Here is a 17,329-nt window from a genome sequence, read left to right as displayed (position 1 = left end):
TTTCAGAAAATAGTGAAGGCATTTTCCCCTTTACGTCAGTGATGTACGACGTACCAAACTAAGTTTTCTCAATTGGTTAGATTATTAGGGCATGGGCAGTGGGTGGGCACGTCTACCCCCGAAAATTAGCGTCGCTCCAATTGCCCGTCCCTCCCAACTTTTAGACGAGAAATATATAACGGCATCATTATTACGACATTCGAATTTCCGAGAATTTTTGGTACCTCCCTCTGCCCCTTCTTGCATCCCTCCTGGGCATAAATATAGATTTTGAACTTTATTACAAAAGTCCGCGCGATGAAAGAACCAACTTGGAATTCGATTTTTGTCTTTTGGCGTCTAAACGCACGGAGGGTCACATGAACCCTTGAACCAGTCAGTGTCCAGCTGTCATGGTGACTGGAAATTCTTGTGGTGTACTGGATTGCCGAACTAATGCCTCGGAGCAACAGTTCGGGGTTCAAGGTGTGTTCATGTTGACAGCAGAAGTTGTAATTTACTGGACAAAAACCAGGCGTGTGGCAACACCACTTTTGAACTTCGAGGCTCCCACATCTGGAGACTAATAGCTTGGGGTAGGTTCTTTCATCGTTCGGTCTTTAGCTTATCCACTCCCCATTCAACTACTTTGCAGGTTCAAATATTCCCACAAACCAAAATTTCGGTGACCGAGCATGTTGATGATTTGACCCGAAATTTCGTAAGCGAGATTTCAATTTTTGGTATAGACATGGATGTCTATTGGTGTGTCTCTTCATCAGTTTCGGGGCCTCGACGATGGTGTAGTGGTAACGTCGTCGCCTTGTAGTCGAGGAGCCTCTGGTTCGATACCCGATGGAGGCACAGTAGTTCGGATCTCACTAAAAACTGTAGGTCCAGTCCCCATTAGCCATTCTGTGCATAAAGTGGACTTAGAAAACAAAAGCTCACAAGACTCTTCATCAATTTCATCCAATCATCAAAAGCTCACAAGACTCTTCATCCATTTCATCCAATCATCATTTATCTTCATCATTGCAAATTAGCACAAATATACAAGATAGCTATGTAAAACAAAACATTTGAGGATACCTGAGCATTCTTCGACTTTTTTTTTTTTTTGATAACTCTTAGAAGGAATTTTAACCTCATGAAGGGAAGTAACAGGTGACAAATGACGCTGAATAAATATTCAGAATATCAAGGCTATTTCTGAAACGTGCCTTCCGTGCCTGTGTATGACAGTCTTCCCACTAATTCCACCATGTAGGTCTGCTTCCTTTAACGCGCTTCGAACCTCTGTGGGATTCAGCCGCCCCACCGAATGCTGTTGCAACGCTTGTTTGCGCTGTCAATGTAGCAGAGCCGAAAGCACTTAAGGGAATTCTAAACTTCATTACCACGACCAGCAGAAGTAAAAAAAGATTTCCCAGCTGCGTGTTATTTTTTTTTCTACCGGGTAGATCTTCGCTGACCATGATACCCTTGGAGTTCAGCATGTTTTTGTCTGGTTTTGGAAAAGTTGGTTTGCTTTGAGTTGGTGTTTTAAGTCCACTTTATGCACAGTAAGGCTAATCGGGACTGGACCTACAGTTTAAAGTGGAATCCGAACCACTTGTGCCTCCACCGGGTATCGAACCCGAGACCCCTTGATTACAAGGCAATGACGCTACCACTGCGCCATGGGAGAGGCCCTCTGGTTTTGGAAAAGCCTGTGTGGCTACTTGTGAAGCAAGAACTTGTTTCGAATCCAGGATAAGTCATGAGTCCTATCCGGCTGTAAACAGGAAACACTATTGATATATTTAAAATATGAAATGTTAATCTATGACCTAAACAATATGAAACATTTCACGCCAGCCGTCCCAGGTTCGAATCCCGGCATGTGCTTTGCGATTGTCTATTCATCAATTTCATCATGTCAACACTCATCCCCATCTTCACGATTAGCCAAAAGTGGCAGAAAAGCAAAGTAAAATAAGCTAAATCAATCAATCAATCAAATGTTCGACATGGCGAACACACAAATCTACGTGAACCAGGACCCACGACGTCGTAGCGCGCTACGCTGATGTCTTCACTAGCAGTTGATCGAGTTGATGTACACAAAAACACTAAGAAAGTCCAAAATCATTTCTCCGTTCTTTACTTTCCGTATGTCAGCAAGGAGTTGGAAAAACAACATATGCCTTCCTACCAAAGGTTAGATATGAAACATGTGAACAGTTAAGGATCGCACTATATCATCATAGTTAGGTTTCTGCCATAAGGTTAAACCAAGAAGAGCTCTGTTTCCCTGGATGCGTCCCATAAGTAAAGGAATACATTTGCATACAATGGGCTGGAGTATTCTCTAGCTGAAGGTTATCTTGAAGGACAGGACCTCTCCTTCCAGTTTTATCTCTGGAATCCTGGAATACTTCTTCCCTCCGTTACACTCGGCACAAAAAAAACAACTAGCGCGGAAGATCTATTGCAGATCGCAAACCGTGTCACCACAAAAACAGGAAATTTATTGTCCCTTCTAATCGGAATACTCAATAAGAGACGGATTATCTTTTGTATGCATGTATACTTAAGGGGGAAGGGGTACACGTTTTTTGTTCCACCAACCTATTAAAATGATTCCGAATCGCGGAGAGAAATTCTACCCTGGACGTTCGCTCAGTGGGGCCTCCAGGAACGTTGAAGAAACTCAACGGCAGCATTGTAAAAATAAAACCAGCAGCCGGAAGGCCTATATATTCAGAATCTAGTGCGGGATCTTGCCTTTCGAAGCGCGTGGGGGATTATTTTGGATGTAAATTGTTGCTTCGGGAGCATCTTCCAGGGCGGTTGTGTTTCCCTTTTCTACCGGGAAAGGATAAAAGAGCATTGTTCCTTTTCAACTCCTCCGAGCAATAAAGAAGATGGGAAAGTGATCTGTTGAAGAAACAGGGGGAAAGATGGGAGAAACTGGTGCCGTAAAACACACCTAATGCTCCCTCGTTATGCTCTTCCTATATCTTCCCTGGGTGGAGGCATGTATTTATTTCTTTTTTAAAAAAAGGGGGCAGCTGTTAGGAATTACTGCAGAACAAGAGCGGACAGTTATTATCCTTTTTCCATTTTTGCTCATGAATAAAAGTAACGTCACTAGAGATTTTCTATTGCTCTTGCTATTGGACGATTATAATGCAGTTGTATTTTACCAAGGATGCCATTTTCAGTACACTTATCAAATACAATAATGATTTTCCTGCTTTAGTGTCATAGAGATGCTTTTGCATTTTCTGTTAATTCTCTGTATTGCTTTAAGAGCATGATTGTATGTAAACATGGCGCCTGTGCGTATCCTGGCTGGCGTCATATGAAACCCACCTGTAGGTCCAGTCCCTAATAACTTATATGAGCATAAAGTAGACTTAAAACCACAGAGCGAGAGGTTTTGCTGAATCTTCTTCTGTTCTGTTCTTCGACATGAATTAAATGCACACGGTAAAACTATTTGTGTTGGTGTTCAGCAATGATCTAAACGTAATGAGGATATTGACACATATCCGTTCAGATATAAATTGAAGAAGTACAACTTTAGGGCCACGTAAATGTTGTTGACTCATGAATTTACGGCAGTGTTAGCGAATCTTGGCCCTTTGCCTGACCGTTCTCTACACTTGGCACAAGTTGTTTAGAAGCGATCATCGTAGGACAAAAAAACTGGCGCCATAGTGTTCAGGCACATTGTGGAGACCTGGTCTCGTTCTAGTTCCTCTACTTGATTGCTCCTTGTATACCCTTCAACAAGAATTCATCTATACCATTTCCTAAATAATCCATGCGTATAAGTTCATCTTGAAGACTTCCTAGCTACAAATGTTGAAGAAGTATTCTTGAGTTTTAAACTCTGTGAAATGGAGAAGATTTAACGTTCTCGAGTTCGAGACTTTAGTCTGTTATCACATTTGTATTCCATTTAGTATGCAGTATTTACAATTCGTAATTTAAAACAGCCATTATATATCATAATAACACTAGAGATTTATTTCGTGTTCTGCTATACATTGCACAGTTTATATGTTACAGCATTATATGTGTGTCCAGTTCAACTGTGAGGATAAAATATCAATATCATAGTAGGGAACTTGCATGGACAATTTATGTAAAACAATTAGAGCAAATTCTTCAATCAATAAAAATGTTTTCCCTGTAACAGTTTGTTTCTAAGATAAAGGGTAGCCTCCTAAAATCTACAGTCGAATATGTAGTGTGCTCCTCTCATGTCTTGAGGACAAGAAAGCTCTCACACAATACTGAAGTAAAGAAGCTGGCTGGATGATCATTCTGAATTCAAGACTGAGCTAAGTAGCATGTGAGACTGGCTTTACAGCACTAGAGTCTCTTCTCATTGAAGTTTTCAGTAAATTAGAGTGTAAGGTGTGAACATTCCGCCCAAATCAAAGTGTTTTATCATGCCATTTACTCAAACATGCATAGACTGTGTTACTATAATACGAAAATCTTAACGTTTTAATTTGCTTCATTAAATATTTGTATTTATTATCACGAGACGAGAACGAAACTTGAGTTTTGGAATCGAGACAAGACCGAGAACGAGACAAATCCTCACTCACGAGGCGAGAATAGGCTGTGCCTAATCTTACTTCGCCCCCAGAACATGCCTACTCACAACCCTTTCATAATATCTAATTGGAGATGAAGGAATTGGTTGAAACTTAACAAAAATATGTTTTGTAATGGTCGTAGAGTAGCTCTATTGTCAAAATTCTTTGACAATTCCCAGATGTCAAGGTATCGCTAAAGTACTAATGCATATGCGTGAAGCGTGTTTCTTATTCATAGAAACGAAGGCCAGACAGTGTTTCGCAACCGCTGATATAAATGACTTAACAAAACTGGCTAGACGTTCGGAGAATTTGGGAGAGTTAAACAGCCATCCATTTAACTGATTCTTACAATTAGTTCACTGGTCAGAGTTAGAAAGTAACCGGACAAACAAGCTCACTAAATCTCTCGGAGCATACAGGTTTCTTGCTTATCGTAAGGACCACTGCTTACCTTAATGGGTGAGTGATTTAGTTTATTTTACTTCGCGTTTCTGCCACATTTGGCTAATCGTGAAAATAAGGCTGAGTGATGATATATTGAAGGGACACTCACAAAGAAACCCATGTCTACGCCTGGATTCGAATCCGGAACCCCTGTGCTAACCACTCCGCCACGGAGATCGAGCACTGCTTAATGGGTTTCCATATTGTAGTAGAACAAGTAATTGAACGTTTGGGTGTATATGTATCCTCTCACAATATTTGGTGATTATCCCAGGCAGAAATTAATGGCAGTACTTAACCATTAGAATTTAAAAGAAATAAATATTTAAAGTAGTTATATATAGTGTCATAAGCGTCGATAACTTTGAATTATTGAGGGAGGACATGCTGCATCATTCAGCAATATCTGACATATGTAAGATGCATTTTTCTGGATTATTGAGGGGACATATCCCTCGTTAACGACGCCCGTGTATAGTGTGGTGCTATGTAAAAAATTAGATGCAGAGTGACAGGGACATTCGTACAAGCCCTCAGAATTACGTAACAGAACACTCCTTTTTTGATGTTGGTGTGGAATTGATTATTTTCAGCACCTGCACAGAGGCCTTTCAGACTCGATTAAGTGTTGTGTTACATTAATTGTGGTCACTAGTAAGTTTGCACCACTTTTATTGGCAAAGTAGGATATTTTGTTTAGTGTGTAGTCCTTTTGTACCTTTCACTCTACTCTCCCAAATTTTGATAAATTTCATGCTTTCCTACAAATAAATTATACGGTTGGAAGTGTGTAAGTACACGAAAAGTGCTTATTAAGATGAACATCTGTTTTTGTAACTTGCTTTCAAATAGCAGAACAAGTACAGCAGGCTAGCTACTAAATAGTTAAATAACGGTAATAATGTTCCACCATCACCTCTGCGAACTGCTTCACTTGAATGGGTACCAAATTCTCCGCTCATATTGAATTCTGTTCGATGGGCGTTCGCATAAGAACGCTTCAATTTGTTGACATCCTTGGCGTTAGCTTCTAAGTACATTTGCATGGAAGGCCATCCTGATGTGTACCTCCCTTTGTCCGCCCCAACCGCCACGGTCTTTTGCACTGTGAGCAAACAGATCCATAAAACAACAAGGCTTGCATAACAAAATCTCGACGTTTGTAAATCAATCAGCCTCTTTCGGCTACTTGCTAGACTGGAAAGTTTGCCCTCTCCAGTCTTGGCATCGTCTCATGTTGTCTGAAAACACCTTCCTTGCCTACGTGGCCAATGGCTGCCAGTTTTTGAACGTCTTGTGTTATTTCTGTTCAATTGGCAGAACGACAAATTATACTCGGGAGTGAAGTGTTCCGATGCCAATATAGCTTAACAAACCATGTCCTTATGTTCGTTTGCAGGAAATACACTGTTTCGGAGGGAGCACGATGGAAGGTGTGGCGTCCACAAGCGCCTATTTTTGGAACTTGGAAATAGGACAGAAAGAAACAGCCCCCGTGTGTATGAGTGTGTGGACCCACGAATGAGTCATCTTTCTCCTTACGATCGATGAGCCTTGCCTATGCAAACTTAGGTTCCTTATTTATGTATAAAGCTAATAATAATATTAGGAAATAAAAATAATAAGTTATTCTCATTTATCTTAATTTTAGAATATGACACTGTAGGAAAACCATTTGTAGTGTCCAATTACATTAAATCTCACACAAGATATGAGAGGAATGACTAAGAGAAAACGGCAATAATATTAGAAGTAATGCAAAATTACAAAAAATGGAAAATTGGTAAATTGACAAACAAATCTTACACAAGATATGAGAGGAACGAAAATAGAGAAAATTTCCGAAAAATTGAAATAATTCAAAACTGCAAAAATAGAAAATAAATAACACAAGTGATAAATAATTTCATTTAGGTAATTGTCAACTTTTCCATATCTTTGAAGTCTGTCTTTATGAATGCTTTGGATTGATTTCTTAATTGAGTTAAATAACTTAGACCCATTATCAGCACAAGTACTTATAGATATTAAAATATTAATGTTTCTATGTTCCTATATATTGCAATATCTTTTTAAACAAGGCTTATAGCTCAAGACATTTTTAAAAAACTTTAATTAAATTACACATATTTTTACTTTGAAACATACATAATTTCAGCAGGAATTTTGGTAGCTTCATAATTATCTAGACAACATGTCCATTAAAATTAGCGTATTATATCTACTCTTTAATGATATGCGTACGTATTATGTTGTATATAATCCCTTTGATTACAGGAGACATTACAAAATTCTAAGATGCCATCTTGTTCTAGTCTATTTTTCTATTCCTGTCAATTCATAATAATATCTAGGAATCAACTCTAACAAAGTTATTAATAGAAATGTATTATTTACACAAATAAATTTAGACATGAGAAAAGCAAAAAATCTACAATTTTATTTTCCAGTATATTTTAAGTTATTCTTCTTATACAAGAAGATTGATCGTGACTATGAATTCAAGACAAGCACACGGTTCCGGTCTACACACACTTCTAACCTCAATCTCCCGACATGATTTATTCTACAATAACCATTCCACCACGGTGTCTGTATAAAAGTTGGACAAAAAGATGAATTAGAACCGCATTTTGTTTAACATGGCAGCTTTCATGTTGTGCAAATGTTATTTTTTAAATGTCAAAGTCTTATAAAATCCTATTTTCTCTCTCTCTCAAAGGCTTGTGCACCAAGATACGTCTGGTTCACAACCGGATTGAACAGGAGGGATCCCGTAGGAACCTGTTGGGTGGCAAGGCAATCTTTTGCGGATATTGCCGAGTACTCGCCATGCAGGACACGTAAGTACCATTTCTTGACCATCGTACAACTTAACGTAATGCTAAGCACGAATTTTGAATTTGTTAGGTGAAATATGGCGTAGCATGCGAGCTTTATAGCTGGATAATTGTATAGCTTCTTCTCCTGATTGTCTGCAGTCACAACTAACAAAGTTGCTCTTTACAACGAAAACAGGTTTCGCGCTTTTCTTTAAAGCAAGAAAATTATATTTATTTGCTTATTGTGTATCGTGAATGTTGACTGGGTTTTTCCATGATGACGGTGCAATCAGGGTTATTGGTTGATGCATCCCAACCAGTAATACTGAACAATGTTACATGTATATGTAACATATTGGAATATTATACAGCATGTCTTCTTCAATAATTCATATGTAACTAGGCTTAATTAGGAAAATATTGTCGGCAGGTAAGAGGAGATTTCATTTCTATTCAAACAACACCAGGGGTTCGAATCCTGGCCTGGGCATGGGTGTTCTTTGTGAGTGTCTCTTCATCTATTTCATCCTATAGTGGAACCACAAGCAAAAGAGCCTGCGCAGATCCGCGACTCCTGTGCACCACACTCCCGCGTGGAGGGGAGGGGAGAGGGGAACATGGTTCCTTATGGCCCGAGTTGAACGGAAGAAGGGAAAGGTGCGCGGAGACTTTTCGCGGAAGGTTCTTTTGTTTGTGCCTACCATCATTCATCCTCATCGTCGCGATTAGCCAAAAAGGGCAGAAATGTGACGTAAAATAACCTAACTTAATCAATTAATCATTTCTGTTCAATTGAATTGACTTTATTACTGGGTGAGTATAAACTATTCTAACAAGTACAAATTACCAACTATTCTAAACCGGACAAAGTAATAATAATCCAATTAAAATTTCAATGAAATTAAAGGTTACAATGGAATAAAATGATACATCAATAGAAGCAATATGAACAATAAATTAGAAAAAAGAAACTAAAAAAGTTAAACATGATGTGAAAATAATTTCTTGAAACTCAGGTATTTTTGTTATTCACAAATGTGGACTGAGGTGGATACTACTTAACTATGTATTTATTTATTTCTCATTTCATGTGTGAGCCATCGGCTGTGCATACTACATAACCGTCTTACATCACTGTGAATTTTCCCTTTTCAGTATATTCTACAGTTTCATACAATTTAGAGACAGTAAGAAGTCATTTGTGAAGGGACAAATAATAAAGAATTATAGATTTTTCAGTTCATGGGGGTAAAGAATGGAAATCTATGCTTTGAAATAGGTAAAGTCATATGCTGCCCAAAACAAATAAAGTATATGTCACAATCTTCATCTTCGCAATTTGCCAAAAGTGGCAGAAACGGAAAGAAATATCAAATCATTCATTTATTATATTTCACGTCCCTCTTCTGCCACTTTTGTCTAAACGCAGCGATGAGGATGAAATTGCAATTACATGATTCTAATCAATCGTGAGTCACGAAGGAACACCATGCCGAAGCGTCGAACCTGGAACCCTCAGTAGCGATATCGTGAGTCGACACCCTTGGCCATCGAGACGGCCCAATTTATTCGCTCCAGCACAGACACATATGATGACGACAAACGTTGGTGTTATGTTCAGAGGTACAGAAATACACAATTTCCCTTTACATCGTTGGAAAAATAGTATCAGGCTGGAACATATGAAACGGCATGAATGAGGAATGTAAGTTATGTCGGACAGGAGAAATGCAAAAGGAAGACATAGTTTAGTTGGGGATTAGCTAAAAATAAAAACAAAACTTAGAGGAAGAACGCGGCATCTTTAAAACTGTGACCTGTGGAGCATGGAGGAGGGCTTTCTGTAACCCCCGACATGACTTTCTTCTTGGCTCCAAAATTCCTGGCATCCGTCTTCTCGTTTTGACGCTTTTCGTTGCGAGATATTAGACCTGCGCTTGTCAAGTTGAGCTTCTTTCTCTCTGCGTGTATAGGAATCCTCACGAAGAGCCGACGCCGTTAAATTACGAAACATGAAGGCCAAAATGCGCAAGTTCTGGGAGGTCGAAGGAAGTGGCGCCCCCGCTTAGTGGCTAGATGCAAGATCCAGACAGATAAAGCAAACAAACGGCGTGATTTTTCCATTCACAAGCTCCCAAACGAACGAAAAAAAGGGTGGAGGGAGTACATGACCCGCGTCTCAAAGATCGTTTGCGAGGAGACCTCAACAAGTGACCTCTCTCTCTCTCAGCGTTCGTTGACCGTGGTCCGGACAACATCCGTTCGGGATAACAAGTCTCCCAACAACGCTGCGGTTATTTGTAATCAATAAATTTGAGTGATATGTGCTTCTTTTTTTTTTTCGTTTTCGTACAATCTCTGCTATTCATTCCTCTTCACAGATCTAACTTCTACGCAAATTCGTTTACCGTTACCTCCGCGACAGGAACAGACTTGTCCCCGAAATCCAAGCCTTTTCCTCAATTGCAACATTCAAAAGACAAATAAAATCACACATGTTAAACAATTGGACCTTCCTAGAAAACAATGCATAAGGTTTTAAGCTCACGAAATTTGCTTTCTATGTGTGTGTGGGGGGGGGGGGGGGGGAAGGTGCACGTATAGAAACTGTATTTCTTTTATTTTCAATTTTACTCTGCAGTTATATTTTTCGTTGTTACAACAAAAAATAATGACCACAGTAATTAGTGGTTGATCCACGGCATGACTCCTCGTATACAAACTGTTTTACTTTCATTTTATTTTTATTTTATATGTATTACTTTATTTTCAATTTATCTTTTTCATTTTTTTTAATTGTATATGATTAATTGTAAAGAAAAACAATGACCACTGTAATTAATGGTTAAGTGGAAGAGATGGCATTAATGCCTTAACTTCGCCATGTGAACAAAGTCGTAAATGAATAAATTCAATAAATAAATAAGGTGAGATAGATGAATGTATCATTAGGGAGAGGTATTTCCAGTTACAGGCTCCATACAAAAAGAACACATTGTCTCACACATAATTTTACCTCCTGCTTACTTCAATATAAATATTTGCATAGATAAAATTTAATCTTTTAGCTGGTTTTGAACCAACAACACTATCCAAGCCCAGACGCCTGGCGACCCGTGATGAAAATAAGAAAGGAAGATACCCCCCCCCCCAAATGCGTGCTAATTAGGCCAGATAGTTCCATAAATTAATCGTATCTCTAGCACTTTTCCAAATGTATATAAAGTAGCAGAACTCATTCTCCACGAAACCATCAACACTATGAAATTCCAGGTCCAAAGTACGTATACTTGCATAGATTTTCTCAGCACTAAACATCTAAAGTTATTTTTTAGACTATGTCATTTGAGAAGCTCGGATTGTAGAATCATTCTGAACAAGCTATGATTTTTCGCCAAAATATTTTCATACATTTTCAATAAAAGGAAACAATTACAAACCCGCAGTTGATATACATATGAGCAATATTATGGACATCAAATAGTTCCGTACAAATATATACTGATTTGTAACACAATCTAAGATATAAACAATGTTTAAAATCAATTTCCCTATATGTGAGCTAATATTTAGTTCTTACAGACTTTCAACAACGCAATGCTTTAATTGAGGAAGAAATGGTTATTAATTATAATGCGAATTAAAGAGACAGATTTCTTAGAATAAGACACATTGATATAACTTTATTGTAAAAGTACATTGATTACTGTGTGAGGAAGTGCAATATTTATATATATAGTCAAATGTAAAACTCTCTGTGCCATAAAGCGGCCCCGGCGCCCACCCAGCGTCGAATAACATGGGTACCTGGGGGAAACCCTGGGGGGTAAAGGCGGTCAGGGGCGTGATGCTGATCACATCACCCCCACTCACGACCGGATCAAGAAAGTGTGGGGCGTTACCCCCACACCCCCTATATGCCTTCATGGCGTGGTGCTATGCACAGGGGAGCACTTTACCTTTTTTGTTTACCTTTTTTTTTTGCCATGAAGGCGCATGAGGGATGTGGAGGTCGACCCCACACATTCTCGACTTTGGCCACAGTTAAAGTTATGGAATCAGCACCACCCTCCTCCGCCTGCCCTCACATTTGCCCTCAGGTAACCGTCTTTATGGCTTCTGACTTCACTTATAGAATAGAAGAGTTTAGCTCAGAATAGAAGAGCAAGGCTCTACCACCTAATCCTGGACAATTAAAAGAAACAATACATGTATTCAATACTGACACCAAAGTACAAGATTTAATATAAAAGTAATGCAGAAACATAAAAATAATATATATAAATAAAATACAATAAAAAACACACTCGCGCGAGCCCGTATACGTGACTAAAATAACATGTAATGGTTCGAAACACTCGTGTTGTTCGCAAGATACTGATTAATACATCGTTGTTTCTTGAACATTATTGGCTTGATAATTTTTAATTGTTGGTTTTTGCAATGAAAATAATGTAAATCGTTATTTGAAATTTCTGAGTGATGTTGCGGATTCAACAGAGAATTGCATAGAACGAAGAAGAATAAGAAAAAAGGGGGCTTGTTAGGCCGGCTTTAGATGAAAGCATTTCCTTTAGCATATTTGCTAGCATAAATGCTATGAAAAAGCTTCCAAAAATCTTATAGCAGATGTTTACACGCAATCATTTCATGTAACTTTTCGGCTAGCTTTTGTGATTACAATGTATAACATATACAGCATGAAAGGCACGTCGAGTTACACCATATATGGCGAGTGCGCGGTGTTTACAATTGAAAAAAACTACAATATTAGTCCATACGTGCACAGTAAACGTTGTAAAGTTTATATTTAATCAGTGCCATGCCTCGCTACCTAAAACCATTTAATACGAAGCGTAATTCCTCTCGGTTGAATAATTATCGTGCTTTAAAAATGTGAAGTGATACGTTGTTTACATCTCACCCGGCCGCCATTACAACTGCGCTCGTGATCTAGAGGTCGCTTCTGATTGGTTATGCTATGAAAAATGCTACGGAAATAGGACGCATCCTATCCTTGAGAAATGCCATGAAATATGCCATGGCATCTGAAATGCCATAAGATTTCTCGCTTTACACGGTAGCATTTTGGTCATGGCATAAATGTTAAGGAAAACGCTTTCGTCAAACGCGGGTGTTAGAGATGACTTTGAGATTTGGAGGAATATTGCCAGAGAAGGAAACAACCCTGGAAGAATTTTCATGCAGCGGGATCTCAGGGTTTTCCCCTGATGCAAATGCAGCTTCCTCTCTCCGGTGGATGTTGCTCTCTCCTCGTCGGAAACCTTGTCCCAGTCACATCCCGCTCACGTGCTGTGAGAAAACCTAGAAATCCAATCTGGCACATGTGCCTCATTTCCTGTTCAGCTTTCGCCCATTCTTGTTTTTCTTCCTCCCCCTCTCCCATCTGGTCTCCTCAGGGCGGAACCACGGGAGGGTTGGGATACGCGACCCTTGTTTCTGCTCAGGGGAGAAGAAAAACGCCAACGGTTCCCCTCCTTACATGCATCTCTCTCCATCCATTCATTTCCACTTACTTCCTTTCGATTTTAATCCTGCTTGCATTTCTACGTATTTCCGGAATTTGTGAAGCTCGTGCTCCAATATGTACTTTTCCTTGCTTCTATTAAGTTATTTCGCATCGATTTTTTACCTTTTGAATTAATCGCGACGATTAGGATGAGTGACGAAATTGGTAAAGGGACAAACACAACGATACATTCATGCAAGGTGCGAAATCTTGGAGGAGGCCATGGGCATCCCCCCCCAGGGGGAGACTTTTTGTTATAGTAACGGAGATAAGCAATTAGATTTGACATCAACAAATATACTTTACTAAGGATAATATCGAAAACACGCAAAGAATGAAGGATATCTTAGGCTGTTTGTGTTTATGAGTGTTGCGTACTTTCCCTCTCTCTCTCTCTCTCTCTCTCTCTCTCTTTCGAACTTTATAAACATGTGATACATACATATAACAGTAACAAATGAAATCCTTTATATGTATTTAATAATAAAGATGTCATTATGAATATAATAGCACATCGCGCTACGACGCCAGGAGTCCAGGGTTCGAATCCTGGCCTGGGCATGGATATTTGTGAGTGTTCATCAATTTCATCATATCATCACTCATCCCCATCTTCGCAAATGAGCAAAAAGTAGCACAAAAATCAAAGTAAAATAAAGCAAGCCAATCAATCAATCAATATAATAATTCATATATGTGTGTTTGTGTGTGTGTATGTAAATAAAGATTCTCCTTCTTCCACCACTCTTCAATGATTTCGCACTTTGGATTCATATATGCAGAAACCCACTTATCAATGTCAGATATTTTTTTTTCGTAACAATTTTTCCTCGGTAGAGGCCCGGATCTGTAGTTCCCCCAAGCTTCCTTCTCCCTAAATTCAGACCTGCATAGACTACTCCCCCACAGAGGTCGGCAAGTTTCCATTTTTCAAAACACTATGCAACACTGATATTTAATGTTCGTTACGTAAGAACTCAGTTGCACAAAGACTAAAAAAAGCACTATCCATCTTGTAGAATCTATTCAAGGGCCGTGTTTTCAAGACATGTAGAAAAGCTATTTTTTTCTGTTTTCCTTATATACAAGTTTTGTCATTTGAATTGTTGCTAATGAAACAAATTTTGCCGACTAGGCATTCATCTTTGGCGCCTAAATGTTATTCATTAGTCGCCAAATGCCGCATGAAGGTAGAAGGCCAGTCCATGTCTGCGCCAAAAAAGAGAACACTTTGTTGCATCTCTTCAGAAGATCAAAACTCGAAACCACGTGCCGAAAGCGAGGGGCGAGTGTGCAGTGAATGGCCTCTGATCCCGACCGAAGACCTGCATAAGTGCCGGGAGGAATGCGGCGCCGCTGCCAAACACGCGACAAGAACAACACGTAAATTGCGGATGATTGGTGGAAGAATGCACCATATCCTTCCGTTTATGCCATGTGCTCCGTCCCTGGGGAACCCCAGTCCACAGTCGAGTGTGTTGTTCTAAATCTGCTTCACGACAGGCACGGATTGTAGTATGTGGGTTTAGGGGGATTAGGGTAAAGTCGCCCTCATCCTTTGCTTGCGCATTCTGGGTAATTACGTCACAGGAACAGAAATTTCCCATTTCAGGACAAAATATCCCTCTCTCCCCGACAATCTACCTCAATGTAGTTTTTTTTTCGTTAATGAGTAACATGACAAGCATATTGTCAAAGTGCAAGTCGAAATCAACAAGCAAGCTTGCGAACATTTTATAATGCACATGTATTAAATATTGCAATGAATATCATTGTAATTATTTATTTATTTGGAACACAAACGGCTCATGTCCAATTACAGCTTTCAGTATAGAATTACACTATTACGTACAGAAGAAAATTATTAAAATAATTGACAAAAATATGAATGATGTAACATACACTAAGCAGTATGCATTTTAATCTACAATTTACAATTGATAACAATTGTTAAAAGTGAAATTTAATTACAAGAAGATTATAGATATAGAAATAACAGACACACATAGGTAATTACAAGCTAATTGCATACAAAAATTCAGTGAATCAAAGCAAAACACAATCTTCAATGAATTATGAAGGATAGTGTTTATCAACCGGCACTGATAACGTGCCTGGCTTTATTTAAAAGAACGCGAGAAGTTCATTAGATCTAACATATATTTGTCAAGAAACTTAGAAACTTTCGGACTATAATTCTTTATGATTACACCATAATGTATGTATTATTATTTACTTTCAAATGTACTGTAGCTAGAATATTACAGCGTACGTGAATACTTAGATTGTAAATTGTAGACATTTTGTAATTAATTTTATTGTTGGTTTTGTAAAAAAAAAGTGAAACTGCACTGAACCCTCCAAATATTGGTGTATATGGTTTATAAGGAGTAATAAACCCAAATTCATGTATAAAATTAACAAAAATAGAAAGGTGATTGGGCATCGACTTAAAAAAATAGTTACCGGGCCGCGGTCTAACTCACATGGGCGTCGGCGGGGGTGGGGGGGGGTCAAACCGGTCCCCCCCTGGAAATTTCCATCTACTTTTTTTTTCAATTTATGGCAATTTATAAACGAAGCACTTTATTTCACTTCATTTTGCATCATTATTTAAAAATGGTCTTGAGATATCGAATTTGGTACGAAACTTTCATAATTGCAACACTGAAACTACTAATTTGTATCTTTCACACGTTCCGAAGTTTCTTATTCTACTGCGTTTGCTGCTGCTACTGCTACTAATGTTAGAAGTAACTATTATGTAATCTTGGTTGTAACAAGTACTATATTATTCATGTAATAAATTTATTGGATGCTAAAATAAGCTAAACTAAAACTGCTACTGGTAATACTGCTATATATATATAATAATATAGTAATAATAATAATAACAATTTAAAATACTGATAATGCAATAATTTTAAAAATGAACCTCCCTTGACAAACTTCTGCATATGCCACTAGTCTGTCATAATATTTTTGAGGGGTGGGGGTGGCCTCGACATTTTCGATTCGACCCCCCCTCCCCAGGAAAATTTCTGGCGACGCTCATGCTCACTCTCACGAAGGTTGAGAACGTGTTGTATAGGAGACCGGGTTTCGTTGAGAGCTACGCTGGCGAAGGGAATGCAATTTAGGATTCCCATTCTTTACTTTGCTTCCAGTTTATAAAATGTTTTGTTGAACATTTAAAATTATTAAATAACAAATAATAGATTATTCATTCCTTGCAATAGTCGCTAGGTGCATGGTAAGTACTCATTAAATAGGAAGACTAATTAAAATGTACACGTATTTGAGCGTCCGGAGAGAGAGACAAGGGGTCCGTTGCCCCTCCTCTCCTTGAAAATAAATGTGAGCTTAAAATTATATATTTCAGACATATAATTTCATTTCGATAAGAATAATTTGAATTAATTTGTATACGGGCCGGATAATTGCAAGTAAGATTAATACAGATCATTGCAAAAACTTCAACTAAAGCAGTTTTTTTTGCGGGGTGAGGGTGGGGGGTTTAATGCTTTGCTTCACCCCTACTGAAAAAAGCCTTGCACGTCCAGACCTCTTTGAACAATCTTACGGACGCCATGTCACGAATGATTTAGTTTATTTTACTTCACTTTTGTGGCACTTTAGGCTAATCGCGAAGACGAGGATGAGTAATGATGAAGGGACATTCAAAAATAACTCATGCCCAGGTCGGGATTCGAACACGAGACCCCTAGCCTCTTAGTGCGCTGGGCTAACCACTCCCCCATGTAGGTCAGAATGTCGCGAATGATTATCGATGAATTAACACTATGTACACTGTATAGTACAGTGATATTTCATCAAATGATACACGAGTTACCAGCTTTTTGAAATTTCCTTCATGTTTGGTTTCTGAGAAAAACTAATTAATTATGGAAACATCAAAGGATCGACCCTACAAAAAATATTTAATGTAT

The 17,329-nt window shown here is 38.6% G+C and overlaps 1 protein-coding gene across 2 annotated transcripts in view; it reads left to right on the top strand.

Moving 5' to 3' along the window:
* Positions 1–17,329, top strand: part of if (integrin subunit alpha inflated) — a 198,509-nt gene that overhangs the window by 83,689 nt on the left and 97,491 nt on the right. For both annotated transcript variants that reach the window (XM_083120450.1, XM_083120449.1), the window contains exon 4: positions 7,750–7,870. In XM_083120450.1, the coding sequence (XP_082976576.1) occupies positions 7,750–7,870 (121 nt within the window). The remainder of the gene's footprint in view (positions 1–7,749; positions 7,871–17,329) is intronic.

Source organism: Lepisma saccharinum, chromosome 4 (assembly GCF_977018435.1).
Source record: "Lepisma saccharinum chromosome 4, izLepSacc3.1, whole genome shotgun sequence".
NCBI lineage: Eukaryota > Metazoa > Arthropoda > Insecta > Zygentoma > Lepismatidae > Lepisma > Lepisma saccharinum.
The sequence above is the reverse complement of the archived record's forward strand: the minus strand, read 5'-3'. Positions and strand labels throughout refer to the sequence as shown.